At 39.5% G+C, this 14,081-nt stretch overlaps 1 protein-coding gene across 2 annotated transcripts; it reads left to right on the forward strand.

Moving 5' to 3' along the window:
- Positions 1-1,692: 1,692 nt before the first annotated feature.
- Positions 1,693-13,485, forward strand: MS3_00004750 (uncharacterized protein). 2 transcript variants are annotated; one of them, XM_051212713.1, is made up of 3 exons: positions 2,042-2,090; positions 2,132-2,173; positions 11,247-13,485. In XM_051212713.1, the coding sequence occupies exons 2-3, from the start codon at positions 2,156-2,158 to the stop codon at positions 12,609-12,611; spliced, it is 1,383 nt and encodes a 460-aa protein (XP_051068611.1). In that variant the 5' UTR covers positions 2,042-2,090; positions 2,132-2,155; the 3' UTR covers positions 12,612-13,485. The 2 variants fall into 2 exon arrangements, with proteins under 2 accessions (XP_051068610.1, XP_051068611.1); XM_051212712.1 differs by having other exon boundaries at positions 1,693-2,090; positions 2,132-13,485.
- Positions 13,486-14,081: the final 596 nt, after the last annotated feature.

The following is a 14,081-nucleotide window of genomic DNA, read 5'->3' on the forward strand; positions in this document are numbered from 1 at the left end:
ATGAGTGTTTGTTTATGGAATCATAGTAAAATGACTAATGTCATCTATCCTGAGATCAATCGATGCAAAACTCTAATGTAATAGGATAAACAAGTGACTGACTTGAATGTCAACAGTTTAAATTGCTGTTCTAAAAGACAACATCTTTATTTCACATTTCGATTTATGCTGTTAGATAATTGGATTAATTTAGTGGATAACTTATCATGCCACACAAATCAGTGAACTTTTTTCTGAGGTAGTTTCAAGTGGATTAGAATGTATTTGAAGAGTTGGGTTTTCTTCAAATAATAATAATGATAATAGTCATTATGATTTGTCATCATAAACCAAGTGTTCACGCCAAGATATTTTTTCAACACAGTGAGACATAAGTTTCTAGGAGAAGTGGTTGTAGTTGTTTCAACTTGCTGTGTTGACTGGTGTAGGTGTGCGTTTGAAGAAAGTCGGTGGCGATCAGACTAAAACATTTTACTCGTTATTCTTTCTTGTCCATCTACTAATATGTGATCTTTGTTTTCCTTGTAACTGAATGTATTTGTTGATTTTCCGTCAAACTCTGTTTCGTTCGTCATTACCGTAACAATTTACTATGTTAGGTTAGGTTAGAACACATATTGTCAATCTACTCGAACGTGTTATAATCAGCGCGCGCATCTTAGATTGAATGAACTATAACTGTATTCTGATGGCTCAGTAATATATCGGGTGTCAGAAAATCAATTTACTTCATCACCACAGTGACTTATCTACAAGGTAACATGTCGATTTTCATAAATGTGGGATCTTTAGCAATATTCAATGACATGCGGTAAAGCTATATCACCGAGTCGATTTTGAGAGACTTATCAATCGGTAAATAGTGTAAAGTTACAATGCAATTTCTTATGAAAAGTAACAAATTACTAGTGATGTATCGTTTCAATATAAACAATGAGCGACAAATGGTTAGGTTCAGGAATCAGGCTTCAGAAAATTATCGTGAGTCAAGGTTAAGCTGTTTTTCATTACAATTTAACAGCAGCTATCATTATAATGTCATCGTGTTACATTTTGTTATTCGGCTTACGAGAGTTAGATATGTGAGTTATCTTTGGAGTAGGTGTAAATCTTAGTATCGTTAACATCCTTATCTATGCTTCCAATCACATCAAGCACGCCCGACGTATAACCAGTGTATTAAGAACAGATATGTGTATTGTTCACCTAACTCCAATTTAGTTACAAACTATCCTTCACTGAATCTTACTCAAAATATTACAGGCCCTACCTTAAATTTGATTGGATCTCTGGGAGTTGTCACTAAAATCTAGTTTAAGTATGTGTCTTTATATATTGAAGATCGAAACATATTGGGTTACTCCAGACAACTTTAGATTGCAGCCATTTGCGCTTAGTTTGGTAAGTGTGATTGACTGAGTGCTTTGAGTGAACCACTCAGAAGTGAGAAGCACTCCAAGGATTTTACATTTCGTTGAAATTACAGCGAAGGATAACTTGTATGCTACCATGATCTTTAATTCTTAAGCAGAATGAAATGAACCAGGTTCCTCCACTATATGGAATAATTCAACATTTATGGGTGATTGTTAGTGTCGAAATTACGAAACCACAGTTAGATTGTTTACATTTTATGGATAACTGTTTTGCAACTAAACACCTCGATTAATTGATCAGTCGCTCAAGGTCGTTGTTATAGTATGCTTTTACCCTCCATTTTCTATCATCTTAGATAGTTCTATTTACTTAACCAACTAACCATTAAAACCACTAAACTCAATCAGGTTTCACTATTCCTGTCTATGCCTTTGACCTATTTGTCCCCTGTTCTCAGTGGGTGAGAAATGACTTGAAGATTGTTAGGGCAAATTAAGAATTCCTGAGACTATGCTTTCAATGACTTAATCGTCATCAGACAGATTTGCATTACTACTATTGGTCCTTAATATTTTTGTGACCATGTTGTTCGAGTGACCTTCGCAGCACATAACCAATCATCACTGTTAATAGTCAAGCTATTGATACTTAGTAAGTGAATAATTGGTCATACAGTTTGTTGATCGGTTATCCGAAAAATGTCAGTGAACAAGGTAGGTGATATTGATTGGACTATGAAATTGATTCACTTCAGAGTTATAAATAGCTGTTTCACTGAATGATCGACATTAATTCAGTAAGTTAACCTTCCACAAGTTGTCTTTTGTATCCCTATCTAGATTTTTTAGATTGTCAGACGTAAATTTGATAATTTTTATAATCTCTAATATAAGGCCACACATTTTTTATTTGTAACGTTCTATGTGTAATTACATTTACAATCAAGTACTAGTGTTTATCGGGACTGAATGTGGACAGATGTTGTTAGGTGGACAGTTGATGCTGTAGCGGAAATAAATCCTCAAAATAAATAGCTCTGTAAGTTTTCGACATTGGATGCTGACCATATGTTTTAGTGGACTCATCTAGCTGAAGGCGCTCGGTCATGCATCCGCACCAGATCACGTGTGGTAACGCCGTGCTCAACATCTACCGCAATCGCTAGCCAGATTACATCAGAGAATTCCGATATATTGGTTATCGCCAAACAAACTCTTCCGATCTCCTCGACTCTGTCTTTTGATTTCTCTGGGTGGGAACGAAATATATTAGAGGGTGTTACTGGTAAAAGCGTTGTCAAACACTGAATACCTGTAACATCATCATTGGTGAGCCCGACGTGATCTGGTACACCTATTTGCAACTGTGAGTCTGTTCCTTTTTGGGATTTTTATATATCATTGCCTTATTTTTTATTTTTTTAAACATTGTGATTTTTTTCGTAATTTTTCTTGGATATATATATATTTTCCCCTCGTTCATTATCGTACTTCATATTTCATCATGACTGAACAGACACCTAAAGTACTCAAGCTTAAGACTTTGTCCCCACCTTCGTTTCAACTCATGCCTTTCTGGCCCGACAACATCTAAGCCTGGTTCTGCTACGCAGAAACCGACTTCCACGAGCACGGCGTGATCGACACACGTGCACAATTCCTCGCAGTAGTCAAGGCACTACCGCGAGAATTCAACAGGTACGTACCACCTAGCATGTTTACTAGTGTTGTTTCTGAACCTTACGAAACCTTAAAACGTTCAATTCTTAAACGAGGGGACCTAACCGATCGACAAAGGTTAGATCAACTCTTTAATAACATCGACCTGCAGCACGGTTCTGCGACGGACGTGTTGCGAAGGATGAGAGAGTTTATAGGCCTAAGAACTTTCGACAAAGGCCTATTCAAACAACTTTTCGTGTCTAAACTTCCCAAACACGTGCAAGCGATTCTGGTCTCGTTTCAGAACAACGCCTTAGACGAACTGGCTGCATCAACCGATCGTATCTTAGAGATTACGAAATCTACTACCGAGGATTTTCCAGTCAAAGAAAACCCTCAAACGTCTCAGAACGACATAACAGAGTTATGTCATACACTCACGCGTTATTTGAATCTTCGTAACGACCGTAAGCGACCACACACACCACGTAGAAGCATTTCACGTAAGCGATCTGTCTCTAGACCACGAGAGACGGATAACCCCGACTGATGCTGGTATCATAACCAGCATGGAAAGTCTTCCAGAAATTGTAGAAAACCCTGCAATTTTCCCAACTCAAAACCGACCGTAGCCGGCGAACATAGCCGTCTGTTATACGTCACAGATGTGACAACGAGAGTTCGCTACCTCGTCGACACTGGCGCAGAAGTTAGCGTTCTCCCAGCGGATCCCAACAACCGGCCTCACGAACCGTTTTTAAATCTACAGGCGGCAAACGGAAAACCTATCGCTACGTATGGCAAAAGGTACGTTTACCTTAACGTGGGTTTACGCAAACCCATTCACTGGATTTTCGTTGTTGCAGATGTTTCTATGCCAATCATTGGTATGGACCTTCTACAACACCATAATCTGATCATCGATACTTGCAAACGGAGGCTAGTAGACGGAAACACTAATTTATCCGTTTGCGTAACTTCCTTCTCTGGTTGTAGATTATCCCCAGCCACAATTAAGCATATGATAGACCCACTTTATCAGCCACTACTCGATAAGTACCCGGGGATACAACAAACTCAACCGAAACTACCGTGTGTAACCAGCAATGTTACACATCACATCACGACTACAGGACCACCTGTATTCTCTAAAGCACGACGACTAGCTCCTGAAAAGCTAAGGTTAGCGAAAAACGAATTCGATCACATGATAGATTTAGGAATCATACGACCATCAAATAGCCCTTATGCATCTCCGTTGCACAATAAATCGTCTGGACCACCACACTACTATTGGTTCCTATTGTTTCTGTGACCATGTTGTTCGAGTGACCTTCGCAGCACATAACGAATCATCACTGTAAATAGTCAAGCTATTGATACTTAGTAAGTGAATAATTGGTCATACAGTTTGTTGATCGGTTATCCGAAAAATGTCAGTGAACAAGGTAAGTGATATTGATTGTACCATGAAACTGATTCACTTCAGAGTTATAAATGGCTGTTTCACTGAATGATCGACATTAATTCAGTAAGTTAACCTTCCACAAGTTGTCTTCTGTATTTCTCTTTAGCTAGAACTATAACTATCATGTTGGTTGTAAGTATTCAAACTAGTTGCTAATTAAGAATTCCCGAGACAGTGCAACCTAAGGAAGGTAGAACTAGATGAGCACAACTGAACGTATTACATCTTTGATCGACTAGTCCGTTTAGAGATATAAGGCAGTAATCATCATTGAGAATGTCAATCAATTTCGGACAGTAGATCTTATGGGAATAAAACGCCGTCATCAGTTTTACTTAAATTTAGGTTCATCGAAATAACGAATTGGTTAATTGGATACTGTAAATGATAATTGAGTATATAAGTGGCTGGGGATAAACTTCACCTATTCAAGTGGCCTAGGTCAGTCAGTCAGTCAGTAACAACGTAGAACTTCGTACGGACGTACATCATTTCGAGTTGCCACAACACATTAGCACAGAGATGCAGCTGTCGATTCAAATCCCGTAGTGGTAGAGGTAGTAAGCGTATAAGCCGTAATCGGAAAGATTAGGGTTTAAAGATGTTATTCAAGTAGTATAATACAGTGAAATAATTTAGGAAGAGGAAAAAAGGGACATGAAGAATTCAGAAGATTAGAATTTGGGAGAAAACAAAGAGTTGATGCACCTGCGCACACCATTACAAACGATTTTGAGCCATATCACTCAGGGTCTCTAACCATCAGATGCTATCATCTCGCGGTCCCTAACCAGGTAGTCTACATCTACCAACATGACTCAGTCATGGATTTGTGCCATGTTTTGGTCTGGCCACCCCCGGCTTTCTTCCAACCTACTCCTATACCACTGAACATAGCACGTCAAGGCAGTCGGTCGTTGGGCATACGTAACACGTGTCTCAGCCAATGTCAACTGATGAAATTTCACTACTTCATCAATCGATTTGCCATCCTTACCTAGTACCCGTTTCCTAACAACTGCGTTACTTACTTCATGGTCCCAGGATATACGAGCAATGTTTCGAAGACACCTATGATCGAATACTAGTAACCTACGAATATCCTCTACTCTTACCGGCCATGTTTCACTGCCATGAAGTAGGACGGAACGAACTGCGCAGTAAACCCGTCCTTCGGTTGATAGACGGATATCTCGCCTACGCCATAAATGACGCAAGTTTGCAAAAGCTAGTCGAGCCTTCTGTATCCGTGCTGAGATTTCGTCACACACCAGACCACAAGGGCTGATGAGACTTCCAAGATAAATGAAACGATCGACACTCTCAATCACTTCACTCCCTATCATTAGTTCGGGTGTCAATGCAACCCAATCCTGAAGCAACATTTTGCATTTCGAGGGAGAGAATCTCATGCCGAACATGCTTGGATTGTTGCTTAGAGTGGTCAGAAGACTGTATTTTGTCAGCGTCTTCACCAAATAGAACTAGATGTGTATCGCAATCTGTAATTGTGGTTTTGTTTTCGTTTATTTGGTCATTCAATTGTAGATATTTTGGTTAATTTCTATTATAGAATTATTTAAGGTATGCCTTTTGCCATGTTGTGATTTTTCTTTCATGAGGACTGACTGCCTTCTAATTGACACGTCTGTAGCATGAGTGTGTGGTATTTTCGTGTTGAAAGTTCCATTTTCCATATAAGCCATCAAAAATTACAGATAACGAAACATGATCTCCATCGTAGATTAAGACAGTGTAAATAATAATTCCCAGTTCATCTTAGTTAGTCGCTTGGTCTAAGATCGAAATGGCGAACGAGAATGGGGTATATTCCCAACAATAAAACTTGCAGGTTGCATAATGTGGATACCTTTAGACTTGACACGCCTGAGTTGTGTACTTGATAAATGAGTTAATAATTATCATTCCACATTTAACTTTAATTATGAAGTTTACCACTTAACATCCTCTTGATTATTTATAATCAAAGTGAAAAAAAACGTTTATCAGTCTTTTCGCACTGAATCGCATAAATATGTATCTATATCTACAGAGTTAAGGATATTGATGTTACTTATGTGGTGAGATCTTTATAACTAATTTTGAATGCTGTTTGTTACCCGACTATCTAGGCAGTTGGTGTTGCAGGAGAAGTTTGACCTATCTAACTTACTATAAACTATTGTTGTGAAATTCACTTAGATAAACTAAACCCTAATATGCCCCCAGATGCCCTGGTACGGCCGAGAGTGGGAGAGTCCACTCTCCCTCTCGAAACGCTCTCGCACGCCCACGCGTATATAGCCTCTGCCGGGAAAGTCCTACTCACTGCCTTCTCGTGGCGGGAGTGTTGTTTACGAAAATGAGAGGACGAAAAGCGAATGTCCGGCTCTTTAACCGGATTCCAAACCAATGCTGCACATGGGCTCCAGTATCCTGCTAGAACAAATGGCGTATGAACCAATTGTTGGTCACCGGCTTCCATGGGACTGTATCTCTTTACGATGCTCCACTGCCTTGTGGATCAGACCTTCAGGTAGAAGGCTCGGGGTGTGGCCCCCTGAGAAAACCACCTGATTCGGTTTGGGTACCCGGGCAGTATCACAGCCCTCACACATATCGAATGAGATTTGTGTGGCGCATATGTATTTAGTGCCTCCTTGTACCAATATCTATGTGTTAAAATAAATAATAAATAAGTCCTAATATGTTTATTGTACTCAATATTTGGATTTGGTGTAATTGTCATTTTGCCCTTGAACTTTCGGTTGCATCCGCGCAATTAAGTTTTTACATCGATTCTTGATTCCTTACTTACGTCTGTTATTCCCAATGGAGCATAGGTCACCGACCAGCATTCTTTAAACCATTCTGTCCTGGGCCTTCCTTTCTAGTTCTATCCTATTGTTATTCATTCTTCTCATATCTGTCTGCATTTCTCGGCGTGATGTGTTCTTTGGTCTTCCTCTTTTCCTTTGGCCTTGATAGTGTCTGGCCAATGGATCCGAAGTATTTTGCGTAGACAACTGTTAATAAACACTTGTATCTTCTGGATGATGGCTTTCGTAGTTCTCCAAGTTTCCGCCCCATACAGTAGAACTGTCTTGACATCTGTATTGAAACTTCTAACTTTGGTGTTGATTGACAGTTGTTTTGAGTTCGGGATGTTCTTCAGTTGTAGATATGTTGCTCTTGCTTTGTCGATCCGCGCCTTCACATCTACATCAGATCCACCGTGTTCATCAACGATGCTGCCCAGATATATAAAGGTTTTTATATCTTCCAAAGCTTTTTCGTCAAGTGTGATTCGATTGTTGCATGTTGTGTTGTATCGGAGAATCTTGCTTTTCCCCTTGTGTTTGTTGAGACCTACTGCTGCTACACTGGTCTTCTCCTGCATTTGTTGTTGTGTTTGCGATAGAAGAGCCAGGTCATCTGGATCGTCCAACTGCATCCACTGTATCCCATGCTTCCCCACAGATGTTAACGTCTTCATGATCCATTCGATCACCAGGAGAAAGAGTATGAGTGAGAGTAAGCAACCTTGCCTGACACCGGTGTTTACTTCGAATAAATCTTTGCGCTGTTCTGCATGCACGATTTTGCAGTTTAATCCATCGTAGGAGTTCCGTATGATATTGACTATCTTCTGAGGCACGCCGTAGTTTCGAAGAAGCCTCCTTAGTGTTGTTCTGTCCATGTTATCAAATACTTTCTCATAGTCAATGGAGTTGAAGTAGAGTGATGAATTCCATTCAATTGACTGTTCCACAATGATCCGTAGAGTTGCGATTTGGTCTGTACACGATCGATCCTTACGGAATCCAGGCTGTTGGTCTTCCCCCGACCGTTGTTGCTACCTCACTGGACGCAAAAAAGCCACATTAAAAAGACCCATTAGAACTGAATTGAGCAGTGAGAAAACCAAAAGTAGGTTCCAGGAACAACTGAGGTCACAATTAGGTAGTTCTGAAAACGAGGTTGACCCAGATGTTGCTTGGAAAGCTATAAAAACAGCTGTGGAAACAGCAGTGACATCTATTAGTGATTTAAACCACAGGGTTACAAAGAACCAATGGATTTTCTCAAGGTCTATTGCACTGATGTATTCTCGTAAACTCATCCCATCAGGCTCTGAACATAATGAAGAGCGAAAACAAATCAGATCTAGGTTAGGCAAAAGTCTAAGGAACGAACGTGAGCAGTGGTGGTCAGCGAAAGCAAAAGAGATGGAAAAGGCGGCGGCTATAGGGAACACAGACTAATAAAAGAAACTGGAATTAATAAATCAAGTGTAAGTCAGACTATTTCGGAAAAAGACGACACCCTCATCTGCTCTCAGTCCAGACGTTTAGAACGATGGGCGGAACATTTCAGAGAACAGTTCAGCTGACCTTCAGCTACTCTTAAACTATCCTCCATTCCCAGACAGTGTGAATGGAACATTGAAGTAGGTCCCCCAACTCTAGCAGAAGTTCAAAAGGCTATAGTTAATCTGAAACGAGGAAGGGCAGCTGATCCAGATGGATTGGCTCCAGAAGGCTGTCCACTTTCTTCATTTTTGTTTAACTTCATCATAGACCTACCGATGGAAATAACGTTCTCGTCTACTGAATTCTCAGGTATTGACCTCCTTCCAGGAGGTCCACTTATCGACTTGGAATACGCAGACGACATAGTCCTGTTTGGTGAAGACACTGATAAAATGAAGAGTCTTCTGGTGGCACTAAGCAACTATACCAGAATGTTTGGAATGAGCTTCTCTCCCTCTAAATGCAAGTTGTTGCTTCAGGACTGATCTGCGTCAACATCTGTACTAAGGATAGGGAGTGAAGTAGTCGAACTTGTTGACAACTTCACTTATCTTGGACGTTTGATCAGCCCTAATGGGTTAGTGTCTGACGAAATCTCAGCACGGATTCGAAAAGCTCGTTTGGCTTATGCCAACTTGCGTCACCTATGGCGAAGGCGAGATATCCGTCTATCAATAAAAGGACGAATATACTGCGCGACAGTCCGTTCTGTTTTAATTTATGGTAGCGAAACATGGCCATTAAGAGTAGGAGACAATCGTAAGCTACTAGTATTTGACCACAGATGCCTTAGAAATATTGCTGGCGTCTGCTGGGATCACCGAGGGGTAGGAAATAGTGAGGTTAGTCGTAGGGTATTAGGGAATGATGGTAAATCAGTTGATGAGGTTGTGAATCTTCATGGACTGAGATGGTTGGGCCACGTGTTACGTATGCCTGAACACCGATTACCACGACGTGCAATGCTAACCGGTGTAGGGGATGGTTGGAAGAAAGTTAGGGCGGCCAAACCAAAACGTGGTATCAGTGCTTGAAGACACTAACCTCTAGTCTGAGCCATGTTGGTAGATGCAGACTACTTGGTTGGGGTCCGCGTGACTTTCGTAACCAATGGTTGGAGACTCTTGGTGACATGGCTCAGAATCGATCACAATGATGTAGGTGTATACACTCTCTGTCTTCCCTTAAACTAAGAGATTAAAATCACTTCATATGTTTCTTTCTACGAACTAATTCTTTTTTCCTGTACTATATCCTTATGTACAATCTTCTTTTTATATATTACCACCTCTGAATTAACTAATTTTATGAATCCGGTGTCCATCTTGTTGTGTTAATGAGGTATGGCAACTTGGGCCGATGCATATATGTGCCTGGTCCTACGTTGTAGCTGACTGACTGACTGTTGGTCGTCCCATGATATCTTCTTATCCGGTGTTTTCCATTCCAACTTTGGTATTTAGGTCTCCCATCAGAATGGTCGAGTCATTTGTTGAGCACTTCTCGATGATTGACTGCAGCCTATCGTAGAATTGATCTTTAGCGTCTTCAATGTATTCGTCGGTAGGCGCATAGCATTGGATGACGTTCATTGTAATACCCTCTTTCTTTGTTTTGAAGAAGGATTTTATGATCTTGGGTCCATGAGATTCCTATCCTATAAGTGCATTTTGTGCTTGTTTGGATAGCATAAATGTAGCTCTTTGTGTATGTGGAGCATTTTCTTCTTCATGGCCGGAGTATAACAGATGTTCCTTGTCGCTGTTGTCCAACCTGCGTCCAATGTGTTTCACTGATTCCATGCACATTCATGTTGTATCTCTTCATTTCTGCAGCAATTCGGAAGACTCTCCTGGTCGCCCACGTTGTACGAGCATTCCATTTACCTAAATTAATGATTGCTCTGGTTGTCAGAAGGAGTATCGGCCTCGTGACTTCCGAAGGAACTCGACTTTCACCATGAGGCGTCATAACTCTTCTAAATGAAGACCTGACTCTCAGGGCAGAGTTTAGGTGGTTTGAATTATTTTTTTGGTTAGTTTTTTATACGGGACGGGGTCGATAGCCCATTGCCCAGCCCTCTTCCTTTATCCGGGGAGACGAACGGCAGTAGCCCCATGGAGCTACAGGAGGAGTTATCCTAGATCATAGAGGACTCAAATATTTTAGGTTTGTAATGAATTTGTTTCTTTAAATGTTGGAAAAAGGATATTGTGATAGATATGCAATTATATATTCAAAAAAATCCCTACTGAGTTGCTGAAATTTCGATTTTGCTAGTACTTGGTTCAAGATCGTAAATCTGTTGAATAGTTACCGATAAATGATTGTGAAATATAAAATTTAAAAAAAATCTTGTACCTCATAATGTAATGCTATCAATTCGCTGTTTATTCCTAATGAGGATTTTTTAAAGTTTCTTTTTAGAATTTGGCTGCAGCGACTGAAGATGTAAAGGACTCACTATCGAATTTGGCTGATGATTTGGGATGCATTCTAATTGACCATTTACGACAAGTAGATGCGAACTTCAACTTTATGTCACCTGTCACTGCAACATACGATCTAGACACTCGATTCATGCTGATGCTTGACAAGAGTATGATGCCTGAGTCTAACACAAACGATACCATACCTGTTAAGAATGACTGGGTGAAGTTTGCCGCAACGGCCTCCGCATACATCTACAAAAATGTTGGTGAATTGGTTTCCAAACCCCTTCGAAAATGGCTGGCGAATGCTGCCAGTGCTGCAATTCTCGCTGGTCTACTTGCAGAAGTGCCCGAATCGTCGGATTCAAATGAACGATCTGCTTCTGATGGAGAAACACCTGTCGAACAAGTCTCCACACCTGATAGAGTAGTGGAGAATCGTCAAGATGGTGCCTGGTACTATGGCCGTTGGACCGTTGACAATGTTGCTAGCAGTTGTGAATTGATGGATGTAATCGATGTTGAAATGACAGATGCATGTATTCGAGTGATGATTGCTGCTGTTGTTAATTATTTCCAGGAGAACAGATTCGCTCCATGTGGGTTGTTGAGAGACAGTTATGCAAGTGCGATACTGAGAAGTGATCTAATGGATAGGTATGGGTTGACAAACGAACATGATAAAATTGAAGCGATGCGTATTACTGGTAGTTGGGTCTCGAAACTGTATGTGTTTCACATGGCGACGAAGCATCGTGATTTGGAGCACCCAATCAGACCTATAAATAATGTTGGTTTGGTGCGTCCTCTGAAACTAGATATCAGTCAGTGTTTCGAGGACTTGACAGCTAGATTTATCCGTACACGAATCGCACATCAGATTGCCAGTCGGATGGTGCGATCTGTGTGTATAGTGTTTTTTGAAGATTTGAATGAATTGATTGAGTTGCGGAAGCTGTACCGTCAAATATCCAGTGATCCATTTTATTATCACTCTGACTGTGAATATTTGACGAAATCATCTCGACCGTCAGTCAGTGACAAGATGAGTAGTATATTTGGTCGATTGGTCACCTATTTGAGTGTTTTTGAGCCAAATAGTCAATTGTTTGATTATCCACAGTTGAAAATGAATGGTAGAACTCGAGAACAACACTATGTTGATTACAGTAAGAATTGGAAGAAGATACTGGAGACGATTTATACAGAGTTGTATATGCCAAGTGGAAGTCATTTATTGGATGTACTTAGAAGTAGATGCAAGATTGCAGAAAATATCCCACAAAATGAAGAACTTCTGAGAGAATGTTGGAATGAATATGGTGTCAATTCAAATGCTCAACCGATGATTTTACGGTAATTTATACCTCCTCCCGTTGTTATTCATCATAAACACTCGGACTTTGAATGGTTTGTGCATCATTTAAAAAAAGCATTTCATTTTTATCAAAGTCTTATGTGTTTTATACAAATAAGAATACAGATTTTGTTTATGTATAGTTTGTGAAGAAGTCAGCAATTATATTACTAAGTATAAAGAAGTTTTACAAAATTTATCAATCTATTGAAGATTTCCCTATCTGTCAATTGCGAAAGCGACCTCGTATTGATTAGTTCATAGAAATATTCTATATCCATCTTCTCGAACTCTTATAAAAAGGCTTATAGATGTTCACTGGATTGCTCTTGTTTAGGGCTGAGGATTTCACATTTTATTCTTAGGGTTAGGAATCAAGTGTTTGTGTTATGATGTAAAGGTAATGTTCAACTTTGTCATAGGCAATCTAAATAGTGAGAATTAAGCAGTTAATACGTTCAAGCTTATTACTTCTATTCTGTCATGGAAAAGCATAATTTAGGGTCATCTTTTTCAACATAGTGATCAATGTATGAAGGTATTTTAGAGATCGTTTGATATGATTTCACGTAGTAGTCTAACTGGCTTTTTTAAAAATTCTGATTGGTTCTTCCTTATAGTACACATTCAGCATCAACTGTTGTTAAACTTTAAATGATGTTTAGAATTACATTTATATTTTTCATATTTATCACTCTTAAATTTATTCTGATTGGATCAAAATGCATGTTGCCCGTGTAGTTCAAACCAGTCGAAGTCTATCGTTTTTATCTTGACGATTTGTAATGACTTAACGGCTACGTGATGAAAACTTAGTCATCGACAGGACCTTGATGTGCTATGCTCTATCTGCCTTAATCTGTCCGTAGAAATAAGGATTTAATGTTATCTGGTAAGTCAGGTGCTCTTCAACAAGGATTTCATGTACGTGGTAATTCAGGCTGTTAAGTAGGTTCGGCAACTTTATAGATCGAAAATTTCCATTAATGACTTATATAGTTAAATTGCCAAAAGTATCATCAGCTTATCTTTTCATTCTTGGTAAATTAAATTATAGTTTTACAGCCGAGATCCATGTTCTCAGTATTTAATTGCTATCTAAGCTTTCTTAGTGAAATGTTTAGCTCATTGTATTCAGTATTGAAGAGTAATACAAAGTGGTAGTTCAACACAGTTGAATGTTTTCTCAAAAATCTCGGGACCTTTAGATGATCCGAAGATATTGGGGTGGTCTACTTCATCTATCGAATCTCAGAGTGATGATAAGTTTTCAGATTACTAAAGGATTTCTAACTTGATTCATTTATCACATCTTACGTTTCAAAATTAAATATACCGGATGACTGGGAATTGTTCTATACAATCAATTCCTTCTATAAATGTTTGTGGAGTAACAACAACAACAACATGGAATATCGTGAGATGAAGTGGATTCATTTCATTTCGTGACCTCCAAATCTTCTAGAAACGTAA

Source organism: Schistosoma haematobium, chromosome 3, assembly GCF_000699445.3.
Source record: "Schistosoma haematobium chromosome 3, whole genome shotgun sequence".
Lineage (NCBI taxonomy): Eukaryota > Metazoa > Platyhelminthes > Trematoda > Strigeidida > Schistosomatidae > Schistosoma > Schistosoma haematobium.